Genomic DNA, 23,529 nt, shown 5'->3' on the forward strand with positions numbered 1-23,529 from the left:
GTGAAGGCATACATTTTAGACTTTCGAGTATTTTCATAAATGTTAAAGCTTTTCCTGCTGATTAAGACCTTCCCCCACAGTCATTCATACCACACTAAAGTAATGCATTAATCAATAAATATTCAAATGACAGGAAAAAAACTGTTTTTTCATTATCTACTATAGAAATGGGAACACGGTTAATTACACTAGTTAACTTTTTCTGTTATTTTTCACACATTTGTTTATTACAATTTAAGCTCAAAGAGCCTTAATGATAGCTTTCTTTCATTGGCTGCAGCAGCATTTCTTTATCATGTAAAACAAACTGAGGTATACTGTTCAAATTAAACTTATTTTTCTTACACTGAGATATTGTAGGGATTAAACGGCCAGTTAAACCTCTATACACTGACTGGACAGAAAGGACAGTTTCATTGGTCCAGCGCACTTGAGACCCTACCTACAAAGTGGGCTGTATGTGGCCCCTGGTGTAAAATGACTTTGACATCCTTGCTCTACAGGCCCTTAAAATTATATAGGGGGTTTAATAAGGTGCTTTATACTGTGAGGTCAAGACCCTATGCAAAGAAAACAGCGAAAACTCCCAACAATCCTATTTCCACCTGTGAGCAAACACTTCGGCAATAATGGGAAGGAAAAACTCCCTTTTAACAGGAAGAAATGACATGACCCATGAAATTATTGTAGTTATTGTAAAATAAAAGAAAACAGCTCAGGTGGAAGGTTGGTTTTTTTTTTTCAGATTTACTTTCATTTAGTGATCCTTTGCCAGTTATGGTGCTAAATAGGAGCTGGTAATTGAGATATACAAAAATAAACTCCTCTACCAAAACGACTGCATTTAGTTTAATACTTTTAATATATATGTAAGAGTTGAAATAACAGGTTGAGCACTCAATGAGTTCTTCAGTACATAAAAATATTCTACAGCTATTTATAGAACAACACCAGGGGCCAGTAAATGAAGAAACAGGTACACTATGTCCCCCAGCTTCACTCTACAAACATCTTTAAAAGAAATCGTGTCTCCACTTTCCTCCTGCTCAGTTCCTACCTGAAACTCCTGCTATTATCAGAATAAGGAACAGAAAATCGCACATCTCAGCCGGTACAGCTAGTCTTTCTCACCGTCTCCGGTCGCTGAGGGGTTAAACGTCGCTTGGTAGTAGGAAGTGGGTGGCTGGAGCCGAGGATGGAGCAAAGACTGTGAAGCAAACACAGATCATTTCTTCACAGGAAAAGCGGTGCTACACCCAAGAAGAACAGACTAAACACATCGAATACCCGAAGACGGACAAATCCGTGTCCCAGGGGACGAAAACGAGAAGCGATCAACCTGCTTTCGATGCCGCTGTGTTTGCATGTTTCACCAGATGGACGGGTAGAGGCGCTTCTCATTCATCGTGCCTTTCCCCCCTTTTTCCTTTTTTTCTTTTTTTTAAATGCACATATTCCCTGACGTGGATGTGTGATAAGATCGAGATCTGTGGTAGTGATGTGCAGAATGCATGCAGTGAACTCTGTGTACATGCACGCAGCACATAGATGTATGTGGCTTGGCTGCTTGAGGACTTCTTTACTGGGTTTTTAAACCAACGGAGCATCATCGCGACAGAAGCATCTAAAATGGTGATCTAATTTAATTTTAGTGAAAATGTTTTTTGTCTTTGGCCGTGGATCACCGGCTGTTCGGGAGTGAAGATGTGCGCAAACTTTGTTTTATCTTCGCCTCGATAAGCCTCGGTGTGAGGGGTTCTTCTCTATCTCCCAGCTGGACTTAAGTTCATGCAGAGCAAGCTGATCCCACCGTGAAGCCTCTTGCTTATTCAGCACTTCGCAGAGGAGCCTAGTCAGTACTCTCTGTCAGTCTCAGCCAGCATGGGATGTCGGCTGCGGTCGAGCACAGGAGCGGCACTTTTTATATTTTGGTCAAACCCCGGTGTAGTTTTTTCCTTGTAGCACGTGACGGTAAACGTTTATATATGCGTATTTATATATAGGATTTGTGGTATTTCTCATACTGACCTTAACAGGGCCACCTAATCTCCGGAACATCATCTGCTTTTCTCTGAAAAGTGATGTTGACACCTACCGACACTCCGTCTGGTATTTCGGCTTATTAGCGTTCAATTATCACGTCTTGCTGGCTCGCTGAAAGCCACGCGAGAGTGGACCCTCTTCTCGCCCCGTCACCTGGAGACCAGGGGGCCACGAGACCAACCGACAGGTGTGACATCCCCTCTGACACGCGCTATGGATGATTCAGGGATCATCCGAAGACGGAGGCTGCAGGTGAGAACTTTTGGGGTGTTACGCAAACGCAGTCATTACTTGGATAAAATGCCGTCATTTCATAATAACAAAAAGTGTTTTCATGAAAGTATGGAAGATTTCTTTGGCCAGAAGCTGCTGCATGGTGGTGATTTGTAGATGTAAGATAGATTCGTGTAACACGCATTCCTCTAAATTCGATGCAGTTTAAGTAGTTTTTGTAGATATCATTGGATGTACAAATTACAGTTATAAGATCAGCATCTTACATTAAATGATTAACAAGAAGATTACCCAGCATACAACCAGTCTTACAGTCATTTAACGTGACAGAAAGATGATTAAGATACAGATCGAATAGAACAGGAGACAATATTCCCTCTTGTCTTACTCCATTATACAGAAAAAGATTCAGATAACTCCATATTCCACTTAACTTGCATAGTTCTATGTGAGTACCAACACTGTAAAATCCTAATTAGATATGCAGGGACCCCTCTGCATTGCAATTTAACAAACTACTTGTGATGTCAAATGTTTTGGAAGCATCTAAAGAGCACATAAAAACTATTGTGTTCTGCCTCTAAAATACAATTCCTTAAATGTCGGTGTCCTTTTCTTAACCAGCTTACATGTATCACAACTGAGAAAATGAATGCAATACTTGGCTAATTTGGCACACAGACACCTGACAAATCATAATGTTGTCATAGTTATTAAAATAGATTATTAATTTCTAGTAGTGGTTACATAAAGTGATAATAAACAGATAAGAATCGCAGACAGTATGAAGCTTTCTTTATATGTTGGACATCCATAGTAATCAGTCGTGTTGGAGACTGAGTAAGTTAAATGGGTTGTACTGTTACATTTGCATTATGTAGGTTAGTCACTTTTATTGTGACTGACATGTCAAGGCGCCGGTAAAAGCTTGCTCTGACGCTCGTGTGGTGGGCGTGTGAAACTAATCAAGTGAGACAGGCAAAGCTCACCATTAGTGCCACTGTTTGCTAGTCTGTCTGAGCTGCCTTTTAAATTAATTTACAGTAAGATTAGTTTGCTGAAAACTCTACCAAAAATATCCTTCTGTAGAAGAGTTCCCATCACTTATAAATAGTAATAATAATAGAAAAAAATAATAGATGTAAACAATTTCCTGCAATGCTATTCCCTAGATTGTAGTTTGCCTGTGTCCCCACTGTAAGGTCAGGAGGAAAACAAGGCAGTCTGTGGGTATCACAGCCATCCCTGCCATTGTTGAGCTGCACTTCTTGAACTCTGTGTTGACATTAAGACCAGGCATTTGATAAAAGTGCAGGAAGCAGTAATGTTTGTGTACTTCCCGAAATGCATTTGTGCGTGATTAACAGGTTGTTATTTACCAGAGTGTCGCCTTTTATTAAAGCTGAACTCCCATCAGCTTTTCCTCCATCTAAATGATTTATGCTGATTACCGTCTAGTTTGACTGCTCAGTCTATAAAACAGAAGAAAATAATGAAATTACATCCAACATTAATCTCTATTGAGAGAGCTTGATTTGTTTGTTTCAGTATCAAATGACTAACCTGGACTGACCTGAAACCATAAAAGTTTGTGAGTTTTACGTCAAATTTTGATCATTAAAATAGTTGCTTCAATTTTGCATTTTGCTGCAAGTAAGTTGTTTTTACTCTGAACTTATGTGTACACTGTATTTTTAGACTGAAAGATTAGACACCATGTTAAAATATACTGAAACATGGCAATCGCAGGTTACCAGCCTTCACCGGTTACGTGTAGTATAAAAAGTAGTAAATCTTGACGGTGTCTTTCCTCATTAAACAGGTGTTATTCTTTCAGCTCTGCTCTGAATGGGCTTCTCTGATGAATCCCTATGTGTTAGAGTTGTTTCTTGCACCTTCTTAACTCTTCACACCAGGAGACTGATCTTGTACATCAAAGAAGTAAAGAGATCTGGATCAGATATGTAATATAGATATTCCTCTCCGCAAATGAGTACCAGAGCTTGTTAGAGTAGAATTTAGTTCACCTCAATGACTGCTCTATGCTATAATGATGGTTTGGCAGATTTCAGTGTGTGAATGAAACACTGAGAAGTCCTTAGTACTGAATTATTTCTTCAGAAGTTAATCATATCGGAATTTCAGCCATGGATCTCAACACTGTCAATAGAAACAGAGAGCGGGTAAACTGGCAGGGGACAAGAGGCAATCTGATGTGCACATTAATGTTATGCACATGCAAATACACAACGAGACAGAGACACACTCGCACACTCTGTAAATTGGACTGTAATGGTAATCAGGAACACATAACCACATAGAAAGACACAGGTACTTGGTTCGTGTACTTTTTAGTCATGTGGTGTTTAATGTGTAGGTGTGTTTTCTAGTTTTTACAGATTATTTTGATTTAAAAATCATGTCTCCACAAATCGTTATGGAGACTAGATTTCCTTATAGGATCATGAAGTTCCCCTAAGGTAGCATAAACCAATGAATTTTAAGGTGAAGACATGTCTTGAAGCCAACGGTTAGTTTTTGTGTGTGCGTGCATAACACACAAATTCTGTATATGTACATACAAAATCGACTCCCACCCTCTGGCCCTATACTCTCCAGTTCCATTGAGAAGTGGTCGATATCCATATCTCAGACAGAGGAGGTCTAAATGCTGAGGATGTGGTGCATTTGTCAGGCCCATTAGTAGGACTAATGGTGGCCTAACAGCCCTGTGTGCCCTGAGGGAGGAAGACCAACCACCAGCAGCAGGATGGCCTGAAAGGGCTCGAGGCTGGGAGGAGGAGGAGGAAGGGTGGCGGCAGCATAGATTAGAAGAAGGCAGCAGCTGTGGGCTATACTAGACCCCATTTAAGTGCTTGTTACAATATCTGGATCCCTTTACTGCCTAGATCTGCTTTCATACCAGAGGGATGGAGGAGGGAGGAAAAGGACTGAGTGTATATACTGATGACATGTTTGTGTTTAGCACTGATGACTACTTCACTGGTCAACTATGAATGTGGACACTGAACTAATTTGGGGTGAAACAGGTAGCTGAAACACATAAATGTGCAATAATGTTTTAGGTCATCTAATAATGTTTCAAGTCAATATTATATATATATATGTTATATAGAACATTTAGGCACAACAGACAGAGACGTGCTGCACAGCATCAAAACTATCATAGGAATAATATTAATGATTTAAGAACAATAAAGAAAAATAGAGTAAATAATAATAAAAATAATAAAATACGAATAGTAAAAAAGAGGAATTAGGAAAAATTAAGCAATAGTCTGAAGATGAGAAAGCTAATGAGAAGATGTTTGTTTTCAGTTGCCGAGGAAGATGACTTAACCTGAGAAACAAGATGATTCCAGGGAGTTTTGGAGCTTTGACTGAGAATGCCTGATCACCTGCACAACCTTATCGGGAATTTGAAATTACAAGAAGTCAACTAAGTGAGCGTCATAGAACAAAGCATTGTAAAGCTGGAAACTGGAGCAAGCCCACAAAAGCACTTACATGTGAGAAGCAACATTTTGAAATTGATCCTGTACGTCACAGGATGCCAGTGCAATGATTTAAGAATGACTGGAATATGATTCCACTTCCATGTAGCAGTCAAGAGTCTAACAGCAGCATTTTGAACCGGCTGCATTCATGATATCAGGTTTTGCTCAGTCCAACAGATGAGGAATTGCAGCATTCTAGTCTAGATGTAATAAAAGCATGAATGACTTCCTCAGGATCATTGATAGAAAGAAATAATTTCTTCTTTTTTTAAATGAAAGACTTTAACGCTTGATTTAATTTGTGAGTCAAATTTAAGAAAGGAAGCAAAGATAACAAGATTTTCTGATGTTTAAGATTTGATGCCAGGGGATTAAGATCTGAAATGTCAGGATGAATCACTAAATCTTTGGCATTCAACAGTTTATTTTCGAATCAATAAAGCATAAACAGAAGATACAAGGTAAAACATGGGACTTTAACAAAAGTACCTGGTGCCAGGTACTACGAGTCGCGCTGAGTAGGTACTAGTGGAAAAGGGCTGCTAGACCTCCTGAATGCCCCATTCCAAACACTTACACATGTCCAGCCATGAGGTCCACTGTATATCAAAACTTTCAGAGATAAGAAATACTTTATTAATCCTAAAAATAGGTAAAATACTGTGTTACAATATCCCAAACAGCTTATATCAATAAAATAAATGCAATGTTACAGACCAAAATAGGTAAGAAAGGTTAAAAAATAAAACTAAAGAAAAAGCTTGGTAAAACTGAAAATAACAGAATATACAAAAAAAGTAAAGGCTTCAAAAAATGTAAATCTTAATATGATTCAATAAGGAGCTAAATGAAAAAAATGATTGCATTGTACTATGAGGTGGAAAATATTTTCTGCTTTTCATCCTAGTACCAGCGACGCTGAAACAGAAGTTAGATGTATTATTGAAAACATGTATTAAATATACATCAATTATACATGGCCTGTCGTAATTATGGTGGTGCCAAAGGAGGAAGTGAGGTGATGTTATGACGGAGTGACAGCGAAGTCTGTAATAACAGGAGATCCAAAAACATCAGAACTCAGGACAGTTTTCCAACCAAAGATGATTTCCTTTATAAATGATCATAAATATTAGCTAACTAGTTATTTGTTAATGATTGTTTTACCTTCACAAAGTCATCATTTAAACTCAAACCCATGAAATTGTATATTTATTTCTGAAGGGCCACAAAACTGATGCTTTCATATCAATAGGTGCATCAGATTTTTTTTCTTGTTCTGGAGATCATGGGCAAATTTTATCTTTTAATTTGGAGGGCTCGTTGGACAGAAAACAAGGCAGCATTGAGAGGTGTGCCAACAGAAATCTGTGGCTGGGACATCGAGATGTATCTTTGACACTCGTGTGCTGCAATTTCAACACCAGTTTATGTGCATAATGGGTGGATATTGATGAAAATATATGCCCAGTAGATGGAGTGTGTATGCTTGACTCTTCTGTGGCTGGCACGCCAGACATATTTAGCTAATAGATTAAACATATAAGCATGTGAATTTTCATGGTCAGTAGTTTGCTGATTGGCTAAACCTGCTGTCATCTATAGTTTAGTAGTCATTTATCTCCACTGGATCCACAGTAGTGTTTTATACCACTTCATCTGCGTCACGTGTTTTATCCACCTATCCTTCCTTCTGACTGTATCATTTTCATTCTGCAGTTGTCCAGCTGCCACATCATTATGATGTCACACAGAGAAATAAATCGCTGTAAAACATTGACGTTCAGTAGATGTTTTGATCTAAAGTTTTGGTTTATGTTTTTTCCCCCATATCTCCTGTTGGTCCTTTCTGTGATCTTTGGACATGCGACAACAGCTTTAGGCATGAAACACGGAATCCAAATTACCATCAGGGTGTACACCTCACCCCTGGCGTCGTTGCCCACCTCTCAATTTTGAATACACGTAGACATTGAGGGCTAGCAGGAGGGACCATGCGCTTACCTGCTGCTCTCTGGCAGGTAGCTCCATGCCCTCCTGGGTTTTAAATGCACTTTAGAACACACATGCATCAACACTACAATGAGCGGGTGGAGGGAGGTTTGGAGTCTTCTCTCACCCCCATTCTCTGCGGCCTGCTGGAGCGGGGGGGCTAGGAGGAGGAGTTGGCCGTCCGACTGCGGTCTGGAGTGTGGGGCCTCCCTGCTGCTGCGGAGTCGGGGCGGTCTGCCTCCCCCCACCGCAGGGAAAAGGGTAACACCACCTGGGTCTGGGTGCAGTTCCCCCCTCCAGGAGCAAGGGTACCTAGACCCGGTTTGTAGAGTACGCTTGGGGAGTGTGATCGTGTGTACAGCGTCTCTTTATGTCTGTCTCCACGTTGGTTGAGTGTGGAGTAAGTGCATATGAGAGCATGAGGGTGGGAATGGATGTTTGTATCTGTGTGTGCCTGTATTTCTGTGTCTATATGTCAGGTTGGGTATCAGGCGCCACCTCTCTGGGGACATCTCAGGCCCTCCAAGGTATGGAGGCCTATCTCCCCCCACCACCACTTCCCCTGCCAGTGGCGGACTCCCTCAGACATCGGTGCGTTGGTGGTTCTTTGTGTCCGGGGATGGGCGTCCAGGTACACACCAGCTCACTCCTTGGCGGCCGCTTATCGGGGCCTGGAGCCTGGGGCTCGCTCGGGCCACTTCGGAGGTGGGGTGCCCCCGGCCTCTCGGCCTGGGGCTCGGTCAGTCAGGCACGGCTGGCTGCCGGCGGAGCTCACGGGCGCGTCACTGCAACTCCCCCTGGCTTCTGCTCCGCAGCTGCTGAGTGAGCCCTCATCTGGGACTCTCCTCAGCTCTTTCTGGGACAGTGGCGCGGCTGCCCCTCTGTTGGTCTTCCTTGGTCTCTTGTGTTCTGGGGGCCTCTGGATGTCTGGAGTTTTGATCTCCTCCACACCTGCTTCATGCCCTGGAGGACGGGGCTGTGGCCCCCCCACACCCTCTAGCAGATCATTACATGAAGGAACCTTTTAAAAAACAAGGCAAGGCAAGGCAAGGCAAGTTTATTTGTATAGCACAATTCAACAACAAGGTGATTCAAAGTGCTTTACAGAGACATTAGAAACAAGAACAAATAAAAAGCATGATTTAAAATTGATTAAAACAAGCAAATAAACTAACTAACTAATTAACAAACAAACAAACAAACAAACAAACAAAACAGTATATAAAATCAGAACAGTAGATAAAATCAGTAGTTAAATGTAAGTTTTGAAATTTAAGCTTAAAGTGTGGATTTGGTGCTTTATTCAAATGCAGCTGAGAACAGGTGAGTCTTCAACCTGGATTTAAATAAACTGAGTGTTTCAGCTGATCTGAGGCTTTCTGGGAGTTTGTTCCAGATATAAGGAGCATAAAAGCTGAATGCAGCTTCTCCGTGTCTGGTTCTGACTCTGGGAACTGATAAAAGACCGGATCCAGATGACCTGAGGGATCTGGATGGTTCATACTGGGTCAGGAGGTCATTGATGTATTTTGGTCCTAAACCATTCAGAGCTTTATAGACCAGCATCAGAACTTTAAAGTCTATCCTCTGACGGACAGGCAGCCAGTGTAAGGACCTCAGAGCTGGACTGATGTGGTCCACTTTTTTGGTCTTAGTGAGGACTCGAGCAGCAGAGTTCTGAATGAGCTGTAGTTGTCTGACTGATTTTTTAGGTAGACCTGTAAAGATGCTGTTACAGTAATCAAGCCTACTAAAGATGAATGCATGGACTAGTTTTTCCAGGTCCTGTTGAGACATCAGATCTTTTATCCTTGATATATTCTTGAGGTGATAGTAAGCTGACTTTGTTATTGTCTTAATGTGTTTTTCTAAGTTTGGGTCTGCATCCATCACTACACCCAAATTTCTCGCCTGGTTTGTGGTTTTTAGATGTATAGATTGAAGTTCTCTGGTGACCTGTAATCGTTTTTCTTTGGCGCCAAAGACTATTACCTCAGTTTTGTTTTTGTTTAGCTGGAGAAAATTGTGGCACAACCAGTCATTGATTTCCTCAATGCATTTACCAAGAGCCTGTACAGGGCCTCGGTCTCCTGGTGACATTGTGATATATATTTGTGTGTCATCTGCATAGCTGTGATAGTTTATTTTGTTGTTGTTTATAATCTGTGCCAGTGGGAGCATGTAGATGTTAAACAGAAGGGGTCCCAAGATGGAACCTTGGGGAACTCCACATGTGATACTTGTCTGCTCAGATGTGAAGTTACCTATTGATACAAAGTATTTCCTGTTTTCTACGTATGTTTTGAACCAGTTTAGTACAGTTCCTGAAAGACCTGTCCAGTTCTCCAGTCGTTTGAGTAATATGTTGTGGTCAACTGTATCAAATGCTGCACTGAGATCCAGTAAAACTAGGACTGACATTTTTCCACTGTCTGTATTCAGACATATGTCATTAAACACTTTGGTCAGAGCGGTTTCAGTGCTGTGGTTCTGTCTAAAACCTGACTGGAAGGCATCGTAGCAATTATTCTGTTTTAAGAAGTAACTGAGCTGTTGAGAAACTGCTTTTTCAATGATCTTACTTAAAAACGGGAGATTTGAGATCGGCCTGTAGTTGTTCAGGTGCGTCCATGCTCACAGGTGTACACACGGGTGATCACACCCACAAACTACACCCTTTTTGGCTCCTACCTCAAAGCACACTGTGTTCTGTTGATCTTATGTTTAGTATTCACTGTCATATTCCCATATATCATTGTGATGTTGTTTATTCTATTACTCTTGTTCTCTTCTGCTTGTTTTCTTTTTTCTTTCTTAGCAGGTGATCCAGGTGATTGATATATGCATTTTTTTTCTTCTTCTTCTTTTTTTTCTTTCTTCTCCCCGTTCTGTTGGTTTTTGTCTTTTGCCCTTCCCCCCCATCCCTCTTCTCAGCTGTTTCTCTTTCCCTCTTTCTTTCTCCCCTTCTTTCCCCCAGTCAAGTCTGTCCCGTATTCAGTAAGTGAAAATAAAATAAACAATAAAAGGTGAATCAAATGGACCATTACGGCAAGGCTGGGATGGTCAATTTGGTAAAGTAAATCCGTTGGGCATCTTTCTTTGCCTTTAGACAACAATTCTGATGGCAAAAGAGCCAAACGGGACAGGCAAAAAAAAAAAAAAAAAAAAGACAACAGCTTTAGACTGACTTACACTTTTCATGTGAATTTGATATCATGTTAAATGACAATTACAGACTGTAGTGCTCCAAAGACTTTATATCAGTTACACAAAGTCATGCTGTCATGCAACAGAAGCAGTTGCCTCATTAGTAAATACACAATAATAGAAAGTAGATCACCAGCAATCATGACTAACACCCTGAGTTTAGGCACCTTTCCATCCATTTTATTCAACTGTAACCGTAGTCTCTGCTGTGGGAGAAAGTGTATCAGTCATATGAGTTGTTTTCATCTGAAGAGAAGGTTATCGTATTGTCCGAGCAATTGTACGTGTGTGGAGTACAATATACTTACACTTAACCCATATGGTCAAACACTCACTCACGCACACACAAACAAACACAAATCATGCTGTGTGTCTCATCCCGCTCTCATGTAGGAGTATGGAGTAAGCCACTTACACACACACACACACACACACACACACGCATAATTTGTCCAATATTTTGTTCTGGGCAGTGTGCCCATTTCCAATATGCTAAGCACGAGGGATAAGAGTGTGATCACTGCAGAAGATCCAGCTCTGTTTGCCAAGTCCTGTCACTCATTGCCATGCCCACTTCTTTGTTCTGCCTCAACACGTCCTTCTGATGTCAGTATTATTCAGAAAAGGGTAGGTTTTGCACTGGTAGAGCAAAGTGTACATCAAAGCAACAAATCTAGGCCACAATATATTTGGGAATACTTTCAAATATTTGAACTACTTTTTGCAGAGCTAGAATTCCCATGCCAGAAACCTTTAAAGAAATAAAGTTTTTGCCAGGCTTAATTCCCGAAATACATGAAGTAAGAAAAAGATACCAGCTCTTCAGGTTTCAAAATCCGCACATTTCATCGAGATGCTACATTATTTCAGACCCTAGTGTCAAGAGCTCTGAATTGAAGGCTATTAAGAAAAAACTGAAGACTTGCAGACTGTTAAACTGAACAATACACTGTGTGACATTTGCCTTCCAATCTGCTCTGAGTTTTGGCAGTGGAAACAGAACAGAAGTCTCATGACTCTGCCCAGAGGAGCAACATATTAACATTTTTCTTTTCTATGGTTTGCACTTGGCCTTCACTTGGTCCTTGGGTAGATATTAACTGAAAAGCAAAAGCCAAAGAAAAAACATCTGACACCCTGCCTTAACGTCTTTGGCAAACTTGCATAATATTTTAATCTGGGTTGAACTGTCCTGTCTTCGCAAAGCATAGCAACCGAGGAGCATGTGATTAATGGGCTGTTACTTGGCGCACGGAAGCTGTGCATAATACATTAAATGTGCCGGGGAGGTGTTTGTTTGTATGTGCAGATTTCCATGAGTCTGGCTATGTTGAATTAAAGCTGTAAAAAATGCTTAACTAATGCTTTTGCATCTCTGTAGTGCACGCAGGTTACATCAGAACTTTTTTTAAAGTTGATGTTTTTGTTTAAATATTTGTATGGAGGCTTTCTTGTTATGTAATGTAACTGCGGTGCCATGAATGTGAACTGGAATTTGTATGTGTGTCCGAGATCACACTTCTAAATTGTTGCAGTGTGAACATGGACACATTTTTGCATTAGTATAAGCACAAAGGCAGAAAATGGGTGCTAATAATGAAACGTCCCATAAACACATTGGTCAGTTTATTACGTACATCTTGCTAGTTCCAGGTCGGACCTCAGTTTGTCTTCAGAACTGCCTTAAATCTTCATGGCATAGATTTAACAAGGTGCTGGATTTTGGTCCATATTGGAATGATTTGGAATTCTTACATTGGCCATCTGAATATTGCAGCAGAAATTGTGACTCATCAGACCTGGCAACATTTTTCTAGTTCTTTATTGTCCAATACTGGTGAGCTTGTGTGAGCTGTAGCCTCAGTTTCCTGTTCTTAGCTGACAGAAATGACATCCAGTGTGGTCTTCTGCTGCTGTAGCTCATCTGCTCAGATATGCTGTTCTCCATACCTGAGTTATAACGAGTATTTATTCAAGTTACTTTTGGCTTTCTATCAGCTTGAAGCAGTCAAAACTGCTTTCAACTTTTGGTCCATTTTCTGTAAACATTAGAGATAACTATGTAGAAAAATCCTACAAGATCAAAAGTTTCTGAAATATTCTACACACCCTATCTAGCACCAACAATGATGCTACATTTAAAGTCACTTCAATCACCTTTTGTTCTGTTTTGATGAACTTCAGCAAGTTGTCTTGACCGTGTCTGTATGACCATATGACTGGTCACAAATGGTCATAAATCATATGACTGGTTGATTAAATATTTGTGTTAACACATGTACCTAACAAAGTGGCTTGTGAGTGTATAACCGTGAAGACCGAGAATGAGTTTTAATAATGAGCATCAGTGATGCTAGCACTGTATTGCTTATGCATCTTCTAAAGGATGATCTTTAATCATTTCATATGTGCCCAAGATGTCAGTTGTTTTAGAAAAAGAAATGCATAAAATACATGAAATGTCATAAAAAGTGATTTTATTTTGAACATGATTCATTCTTAAGCATGAAAGTGACGGCGCCTGGAGGCAAATACCATAAAGGAGATGAAACAGAGGTCAGATAAACAGAAGCAAACAAGTAACTGTTTTTCTTAAATCAGCTGATCAGTTTTTTGTTTTTTTTTAATTAATGTAATAATTGTTTAGTAATGTGACCTCTTTGTGGCATTACAATCAGTTCAAAATCTCAAAATTTAACTTTTGGTACAACTTTGTATAAAATGGTTTTACATTTACTTGCACACACCTGGAATCGAGGAACATCAGCAAATTGTCAGTTTTTTTGTTGTTCTGTATTAATTCATTTACTAAAAATTAACAAAAACACTTGTTTGTACACATAGATTCAAAAATATGTATTAACTTTTCATTCAGGCTTTTAGAGACTGAAATAGCACTTTGCTACATCATGTGAAGGATGCACAGTGATTTATTTATGAGATTGAAATCCTTATTGATTAATGAAGGATTGCCCTTTTTTTGTCTTCTGGCTTAGGTCTGACGTGTGTCAGGAGATTGTGGCTACTGCTGCTATTGATTAATTTTATTGTATATTAATGTGTAGCTTAAATCTACAATTATTACATTTAATATTTATTTATACAATCTTTTTTAGTCTAAACTAGAAAACACCAGAGAGAAAGGAAAAATGTCCATCGAGGTTTGTGTCATTGTCAGAACTTCTTTTCTCTGAACTCAAAGCAAAGGAGAAACTTTCTGGAATTAAATAATCTCAAATCTCTGATGAATGGCTTTTTAATTATGAAGAGTAATGGATTTTTCAGATAATTACCAATAATCTTTTTAAAATAATGGATCAATTAATCAGTGCAACACTGCGTCAAATGTGTTTCAGATTTACATTACTATCATTTTTTTATATTAAATCATGTAAATACTGAACAGTGGAAAAATCTTGTATTAGAGCTAAAATTCAGAGAATAATAGTAATAATGGCTTGTGCCTATATCTTGCTGTGATACGCTTAGTAATAGCCAGTAACAAGAAAGCAGTACATACAGTAGCTGTCAACTGAAAAGACAGTGAGAGGGAGCAGGTGTTGGGGTTTGGTCCATTAGCCATCTCTATTGCCCCATATCCACACACACACACACACACACATATGTACGTACACACACACACACATATGTACGTACACACACACACACACACACACACACACACACACACACACACACACACAAGACTCCAGTGGGGCGCTCTCTGAGTCACCCTGGCGTAGCTCACTTCCTCTTGATGATGTACCGTATTAGCATCCCTGAAAAAAACTGACCATGATAGATGATGTCACTCCCAGATAAAAACTGTCTGCCCTCCGCTCTACCTGAAATGCTATTATTAAAGTTGCATATTTTAATATTGAATATAAGTTGTAATGAGTAGTTGTCAAGTAGCACTTTCTTGGCAAGAGTTCAGTGAAGACGTCATGTCTGTTCAGCATGTATGAAGCTTCAGTTTGGATATGATAAGTGTCTCTTATTATAAAGACTGAAAACAAGGAAGAACATTGCTCCATACCACCGACGAGAGTGGTAGATTTCCTGTAATGTAATTCTCTGCAAAAAAAGTGATTAACTTTGGTAATTTTTGGTCTTTTAATGATTTCTTTCAGAGTGGAATGATTGTACAGCATACATCTTTAATGACTTAAAAAATAATTGGATGCACAAGCTTAAATCTGTGAGACAGATAGTAAGTTGATTGGCTAAAACAAAAGTTGGGATCATTCTAAAAAAGCAAAAAATGTCTAACCAAGAAACACGAGCAGGGCAGCAGGAAGTTAAGAATAATCTGCAGGCAAATAATAATGATCATGTAATGAACTGATCATCCGATGATTCAATGAGAAAAAACAAATCCTATATGAGATTGAAACTTATAAAACAATACAGAAAACATCCAGAAAGAAAGTGGAAGCTCTTGTACAAAGTTATGGACTCATGGAAAAAAAGATGTGACAAGAACAAAATATGTAGAAAAATGGCTCATGACCCAAAGCACACCACCTCATCTATCAAACATAACGGCTGGTCTGCTATGGCTGGGCCACCTATGGCTGCCAGCTTAACTGGCACACTGCTTTTTATGTATGATTGCACTGCTGACAGAAGAATGAGGAGGTATACAGGAGCAAACTGTATGCTCAAATTCAGCCGCATGCATCAAAACACGCAGCCAAAGCAACCAGAATTATTCAACTCAGTCTGATTTTTTCTTGTTGAAAGCTGGGCTAAAGATATCGACAAGAGCTAAAGGTGGTTGCAGTGTGAGAGCATCACCAAGGCAGATAAGAAGCATCTGCCGAGGGCTGCGAGACAAAGACTTCAGGCAGACAAAAGATTTCTGTCCTTTCATCCAGTTACCTTTGACTTCAGTTTCTAAACATCTGGATCAACTGTTCTGCGTATTAAAACCTTTTATACCTTAACACATGGACCATTCTTGTCGTGCTAAATACTGAATATTGTAATGTAATTTTCTATCAACGGACTGCAAGTGTGTTCATGGCCCACGGTGTTGGAATTGGGCGGGTTTGGGTAGCCAGCTTGTTTTGAGACTGGAGACAAAAGCTCCAGCTGTCAAGTCACGTTTCATCAGTTTGACTTTGTAATGCTGGTTTACTTAAACAAAGGCAACGAGGGAGACGGAGGGACAGAACTCTCAGGATCAAATCAAAACCAGTGAAAACCAGTCGCAGTCCTTTATAATTACCTTATGTCCCTCAACTTATGTGACCCTAGCGTCTCTAGTTACTTATATTCATTTGAATTCACAGACATGGCTGTGTGTGACAAGCCGAGTGGGGGGGAAAAGATGTTATCTTTTTAGCAAAGCCATTGAGAGGTAGAAAATATCCTGATAAGCGACACAGGACAGGCTGACAAGAGAAATTGACAGTAACCTGATCTTAGCTAAACTGAATGTTTAATGGTTTTAAATTGGGACTTGATGGGTAACAAGCAGCATACAGATTCATCCCAGTAGATCGTAATCACATCAGAGTCCTTACAGTTGTGTCCCAGTGTCATAAATATAGCAGCAACAATTTTTAAATTGATTTTGTCTCCCTCCAACCTGGTGTTTCCTGAAGCCCTAAGGTCTCCAAGCACTTACGAGGGATTATTTGTCAAACTGCTTTTCACTGACAGGATACATGAACAATATAATATCACCTTAAAGCCAAGCTGTAAATTAAAACATTGCTCTTTTTTAAAATTTTCATCTAGGGTGTTTTTATTAAGATGACATATTGAACATACCCTGGATCCCTTCTCTAAACACTTAAGCCAGTGTTATACTTTATGCATTTTAAAATCAGCTCGGGGTTTGGCTGTAGTGCCGGGGTCGGCAACCTTTTCTACCAAAATAGTCATTTCAGAAATGATATGCTTATGTTGCATATACAAAATTACATTTAGTTTTGAATAAATGGAAACTAGCCTATTGCAGACCTAAGCAAGTAGTGAGCAAGTAGCATTAGTGGTGAACTCTAAGGAAGAGCAAATTCACAGATTGCGACTTTAGGAAGATTAACCATTTATATATATGTTATTGCTAAACAATTATGGTTCAGATAAATGAGGAGGTGGTACCAGGTGACAGATGTATGCTGTGATGCACATAGGATTTTTATTTTTTTTAACTGATGGGCAAAAGAAAGAAAAATCTTTCCTTTACCTACAGTAGTTAATATTTATGTTACATGTAACTTTTGCTATCAATTGCAGGAGTAAATCTCATAAACCTTTTCTGCAATATGTGGATGTGATTAATACTTAGGGGGCACAGTCACAGTACAAGAAATACTGTATAAGGCTCATGGGATTTACATTAAATGTACTTTAATCCTAGTTTTGTGGTAATTATTTTCTACCCTTGTGTCATATTTGCATTTATCAGCCTCTTCATTACTGGATTACTGGGCTGGACCATTCAGAACTTCCTTAATTCTTCATGGCATAGATTCAAAAAGGTGCAGGAAGTATCCCTCAGAGATTTTGATGTCATCAAACAGTTTCTGCAGATTTGTTGGCTGCTCTGTTGGATTGAGAGCCATTCTTTCATACCATTTTCAAAGCCACTGACATCTTCCCTGCTCGTTCTGATATTCAATTTGATCTTCAGGAGGTCGTTTTGAGCATGTCTTCATGGCCCCAATGTAAACATAGCTGTTTAGGTATTTGTGTTAACAAGCGCTTAAACAGGTGTACCTAATGTGGCTCGTAACTTGACAAATATCTGTTAGTAACACCCATGATGAAATTTTTTTGAAAGACTTTAGGACAAAATGTGTGCTTTCATTCAGGTTCCTGTATGTTCCAGAACATTTCACATTGAAACAGGCACGTCTAATCCCCACCTGAAACAAGAGGACACAAGCAAGGACAATGACAATTTTATTTATATACCAAGCTTCATTATATGTAAAGTCAGAGTGCTTACACATAAATAAAGGTATAAAAATCTGTGTATGTTCACATTGCCTTAAGGCAGAGAAAACAGCATATTGCGACATTTTTTTGTGTAACTCAAGATCAGTCTAAGTTTTGACCTTGATTTGAACGTGCTCGTCCTGTTTTCTGAGAAATTATGCTGTGCTTCAAACAAAACTTTAAAAACATCCGTGCAAAATGTGTGAAGGGATACAAAAGGAAAATTCATGCCACATTAAATTGATAATACGACAGAAAATTTGGTAATTGTGTGTCTTTAATAAGTAATTATATCAGTGTGGTTAGATTAATCATAAACTCCTGCTGGTAACAGTCTGTATAATGAGATATTACAAGAGATGTTATGCTAATTCACATTTCATTACCACACTAATAGATAACTAATAGTAACAGTTTTCTGCCTTTTAGAAATGAGTCCTGCAGATTGCATGATGTGTAAAACTCTAACCAGTCTCATTTGTCTGCTCCCCCTCTCCTTCCTTTTCTCCACTTTTCCTTTTCTCTCTTGCCTTCTCTTTCTCACCAGAAGGATCTACCTCTGCCCCGAAAAAGTAGTGGGTAAGTTTTCCTCTGCATTTCTCCTACATAATAATATGTTTTTTTTATTCAGTAGCATCTGTAGTGCACATGTGTGACATCATCAGAACACTTCCTGGAGAGTTTCTTTGTAATGTTGGTTGTATGGCTGTGTGTGATGTGAGTTTTTTTCTTGCCTTGTGGAATATCTGGAATTTTGTGAGATCCTGGTGTGAAAAGTACGATAATTATCTGCAAGGTATTAAGGAAAGAGCATTTAATGTGCTTTGCTACAATATACTGCTATTTTGCAATTCCTTGTATATTGTATGGGCACAGTTGTCTGACTTGAATGGGATACTGTTGAAAAATGAAGAAGGAATCATATTTTTTAAAGACTTGGAACCATTTCAGCTTTATTACAAGAAGTCATGGTCAAATGATGTTATTGTGTAGTGGGAGCCTCATCTACTGACTGCAGCATGTTTCAGCTTTGCAGGAGCTTTTTCACTCATGGAGCTTCTCTGCTGGTTCAATCTGTTGCACCACTGAGCTGTGCAATGAAAGATCAGCAGCAGGAGCACCGTGCTGTGACCTCAATGCCCCGTGTGGATGAGAGGGGTCTGAGGGTTGAGAAAAGAGAGCAGAGCAGCCTAGGACTTAAGCTGTCAAATGTTTAGTTACTTACCTTGTGGTGGGAGAACTGCTTGTTTATTGAATTACCAATATAATATCTGCTGTTGCAAACTTACAGTTGATGTGTCACTAAAACAAAACAACCCTGCGTGACGACACCATAGCTGGTGTGGCTATCCTAAAACTGTGAGCGTTCAAGCGTAACAATCGGTGAAAACTGTGTCATCTCCTCGTCATCCAAGCATGATTAGTCACTCTGCTACACCTGTGCCCCTTATACGTTTCCCCTGCCAGGCTGTGCTACACTGCCACCCGTGGTGAACCCAGTGCAGACAAACACAAACATAGCAAGAAGCCCTTACAGTTGGTTAAGTAAGGCATCAGACAGTGAAGCGCACCCTGACATAGTTAACGAAGCTCTTAAACATGACTGAAATAAGGACTTACAAAAATCACCTTACACATACGGTAAAGATAAAGGCTGTGCTGAGATTTATTCTCAGAGAAATATTCAGAGCAACAGAATGTCTCTTACCATTTTCTCTTCATAGCCTCAGTCTGGGTGCCCCGGTTGGCTGATTCGTCTCTTAGTGAACGGAGCACAGAAAGGGAGAGAGAGCTGTCTGCAGAGGGAGAGCAAGACCTTAACTGCAAAGCAGAACGTGTCCATAGATTCTGCACAAAGTGCTTTATTGTAGGTTGGCAACAATGAGGTGAAAAGAAAAGAGTCACGTACCTAAGCTGAGGTACGCATATATCCTTTGCCAGTAATGGGTTTGACACCCATTAAACTTCAGAGCTGTCTCTAATTCTTTGTGACAAAGATTCAACAAGGTGCTGGAAACAATCCTCAGAGATTTTGGTCCATCTTGACATGATAGCATCACACATTTGCTGCACATTTGTTGGGAATCTCCCATTCCACCACATCCCAAAGGGGCTCTATTGGGCCATTTGAGTACAGAGAGCTCAAGAAACCAGTTTGAGATGATTTGAGCTTTGCAACTTGATGTGGTATCCTGCTGGAAGAAGCCATCAGAAGATGAGCAACAATTTTCTGGTAGCATCTTAAACGATGCTCAGTTGGTATTTCTGGTTGATTGTGGTTATTTGGTTTACTGTTGCCTTCTTATCAGCTCGAAGCAGTCCGGCCATTATCCCCAGACATCTGACATGAGCAAGGCATTTTCACTCAGACAACTGCCACTCACTGGATATTTTTCTTTGATCTATAAACTCCAGACGTGTTGGAAAATCCCTTTAAATCAAATGATATACTCCAACCAGCCGGTCTGGCATCAAAAACCATGTCACGGTCAGTGTCACTTAAATAGCCTTTCTTCCCCATTCTGATGTTTGAATTTCAGCAGGTTGACTGAGTTCCTGCCATGTGATTCGCTGATTCTACATTTGCATTAACAAGCAGTTGAACAGGTGTACCTAATGAAGTGACCATGAGTGTATATTGACTTCCCAATATTAAAAATTAAATGCTTATCCAGTTAATATTTATGCACACCGCTTAATATTTCAGAATTAAATTTACGCCCACTTTTATTTTATTTTAAGGTTTTGTTTTAGTTTAAGTTCGGTTTGTCTTGACTGGCTCCTGGCTGCAGATGAAGAAAAAAAACACGAAGCAGATATTTTTAGAATCAGCATGACTCACACTTCCCTGGGTATGTCCGATGCCCATTGTGAGAGAAAAAAATACAAGAAAGAAACGGCTTATAAATAATAGAAAATAAGAGTCTCTGTATAATTTTAGGTTGCCTGACGCTCATTGTGTTTTAAGTTTAAGTAACATTCATATTGCAAACACAAAAAATGTTGGTTGAGTTGGCTGCAGTGTATGACTCATTTTGTACATGACTTCATCAAGATTATAACTTGAAAACTATAAGAAAAAGACCCACTAACACTTTGCTGTAGTTGTGCCTTTGAATGAAATGATTAATGGGAATTCCTTCATAATGTCCCACGTTAAAGCTATCGAATCCAGAGTCAGCTTCACAAAAATATGACTGACTTTTCATACTGAAAGGAAACTCTGCTTAAGTTAGGTGCTTTCTGTGAAGTGTAGGAGTGAATGGGATAGAATGAAGTTTGGAGGTTTGACAGAACCAATTAAAATGGCTCGCGGTGTGGCACAAACGTGTGAAACCCCTTCACATTTGACAGCTATGTTGGTTAAAATATGAAATATATGTATGCATAAAAGAAGCTTAAACGACGTGCGAGTCTCTGTCCATGGTGCTGAAACCAAGTTCCCCACTTTTTGCTGGTTTATCATTGATTCTTTTGTCCTTGGAATGCAACATAAGAATAGAACTAAACGAGTATTTTTATTTTTAAATCTAGATTTATATACTGGAAGCCAATATAATAAAAATGTTGGTGTTCTTAAAAATCAGAAGCATTGTTTTATTCCTCCCATCCGTCTTAATTGCTCTTTACTTTTTGGCTGTGTCCTCTCTTTTGCTGCTGCTCCTGCTGTTAAAAGCCTTCCACAAAATCAGGGAGAATTTGGAAATTTGCCTTCTGCTCAACATGCAGCCGGCAAATACCTTTGAACCTGGAGGACAGTGTAATTTTCCTCTATATGCTAACTCTTTGCTGTCATTGCTTCAAGTGTTGAAATCCTTGAAAATTATCTGAAATCGATGTAGCCATGCCTTCCTCCCTCCCCTGCTTATTTTCAGCTCGCCCACTTTTGCTGTGCATGAGTTGAATGTGAATCGCCTAGCTCGCTCACATGTCAGTTTGTCATGTAAACTGTTATTGTTGTACTGCCTGTCCTGGTCGTTTAGGGGGTTATAAATATGAAGCATGGTATTAATTCTCCCCATAGAGCTCAGTTTAAAAAAAAATTATTATTAACTTCATTTTTTTTATTGCGTGTACTTCTCTGTTTAGTATTCTGTATACATCTTACTCTGAGCAGAGGTAATGTCTGCTAGCAGTAGTCTGACACTGTTAGCTTATACATGCCAGGGGTAGTTAATGTGCGTCTGTATCCACGTTTATTGCAGTTTACTGTTAGACTCGGTTTGGCCATGCGTGTTTGTGTGCGCTCTTATGTGAATCATGTATGTGTGTCTCCAGCGGCTGTCATTGGATGTATTTTGTCCGTGACCTTTGACCTGTGTGGAAGGGTGGCAGATGTCACAGCATGACATGAAGATGATGCTGGAGAGCTGGAGGCTCACAGCTGGTGCTGCTTTTGGGTTTTCTTTACATGCGTGTCGTGTTGGGCAGTGGGTGTAATGACTGACAGTTTATGCAGAAAATAAATTGAAGGACAGGCGGGTCACCAACAAGAAAACACGGAAACACGGAAACACCCACCTTGTCTTCTATATGATATCATGCCACCCATCCCTCTCTCTGTGACCTCCGCTGTGTTTCAATGATATCACCGCCCTCCTCCCACTTCCTCCCCTTCTCTCCTTCTCTTCTCTCCCATGTATATTTTATCCACCCAGACTCCCACATTAGAGACGGCATCCATTATTGAATTACTCCCCTCAGCACTACTGTGCAACTGTCACCCCACGTCAGCTTTAACATTTGGTGGATTTGTTTCAAAGGGAGGGAGGGAGGGAGGGAGGGCGTACATATATGCACACACACACAGAAATGACATCTCTCGTGGTTGGGCATTGCAGAGCAGCTCCTGTGATATCTAGGACAAAGAGACAAGTGCCAGAGCTCATCCAATCTGGCATTTCATATTTTAGAAAAAAAAACATAACTGTGTCAGTGTGTTTCTATATGCATGCATTAAAGTAAAAGGCTGGCATATAGCTGTGGTCAGAAGTTTACACGCTGTCATCATGGGCATGAATATCATGGGGATTTAGGGCTTTTAATGATTTCTTTGAGCTGTTCTTTTTACAGGGTGGAATGACTGAGCCGCATACATCTTTAATGACTTAAAAAGTAAGAACTGGGTGAACAAGCTTATTTTTGATTTTCTTATATTTGGTTAAATTTCCCTTAGCAAATTACATCTTGGTCATCTTGATTGCTTTTGGTAACCATCAAAAACTTCTACCGTTCTATGGCTGGACATTTGACTGCTTTTCTTATCAGAATTGGTAGAATTAATTTAAATTTGTTTGGTTTGCTAGGAAAGACTCAAATTTTAACCATAGTCCACAAAATTTTAACAGGGTTAGAGGAGGTCAGCGCTGTGGAAAGGCCATTCCAAAAGTTCTTTTGATCATTGTCCTGCTGGAACCCCCGAATATGTCCAGGTTTCAGCCTTTTAGATGTTGAATTTGGAGGTAGTCCTTCTTCCAATTCTTCATTATTCCATCCACTTTGTACAATGTATCACTACCACTGGCAGCAACGCTCCAGAGCATTTTGCTAGCACCACTATCCTTGACAGTTGGTACAATGT

The 23,529-nt window shown here is 39.7% G+C and overlaps 1 protein-coding gene across 2 annotated transcripts in view; it reads left to right on the plus strand.

Moving 5' to 3' along the window:
- The first annotated feature begins 852 nt into the window (after window positions 1-852).
- Window positions 853-23,529, plus strand: part of mast1a (microtubule associated serine/threonine kinase 1a) — an 81,218-nt gene continuing 58,541 nt past the window's right edge. Inside the window, exons 1-2 of one of the 2 annotated variants that reach the window (XM_086296042.1) lie at window positions 853-2,295; window positions 18,496-18,527. In XM_086296042.1, the coding sequence (XP_086152168.1) occupies window positions 2,257-2,295; window positions 18,496-18,527 (71 nt within the window). In that variant the 5' untranslated portion in view covers window positions 853-2,256. The remainder of the gene's footprint in view (window positions 2,296-18,495; window positions 18,528-23,529) is intronic. The other variant, XM_086296043.1, reaches the window with a different exon arrangement.

The sequence above is a fragment of the Aulonocara sp. 'chitande type north' Nkhata Bay genome, linkage group LG6 (genome assembly GCF_057382095.1).
Source record: "Aulonocara sp. 'chitande type north' Nkhata Bay isolate Kocher_YH1m ecotype deep benthic linkage group LG6, A_spYH_male_GT1.1, whole genome shotgun sequence".
Lineage (NCBI taxonomy): Eukaryota > Metazoa > Chordata > Actinopteri > Cichliformes > Cichlidae > Aulonocara > Aulonocara sp. 'chitande type north' Nkhata Bay.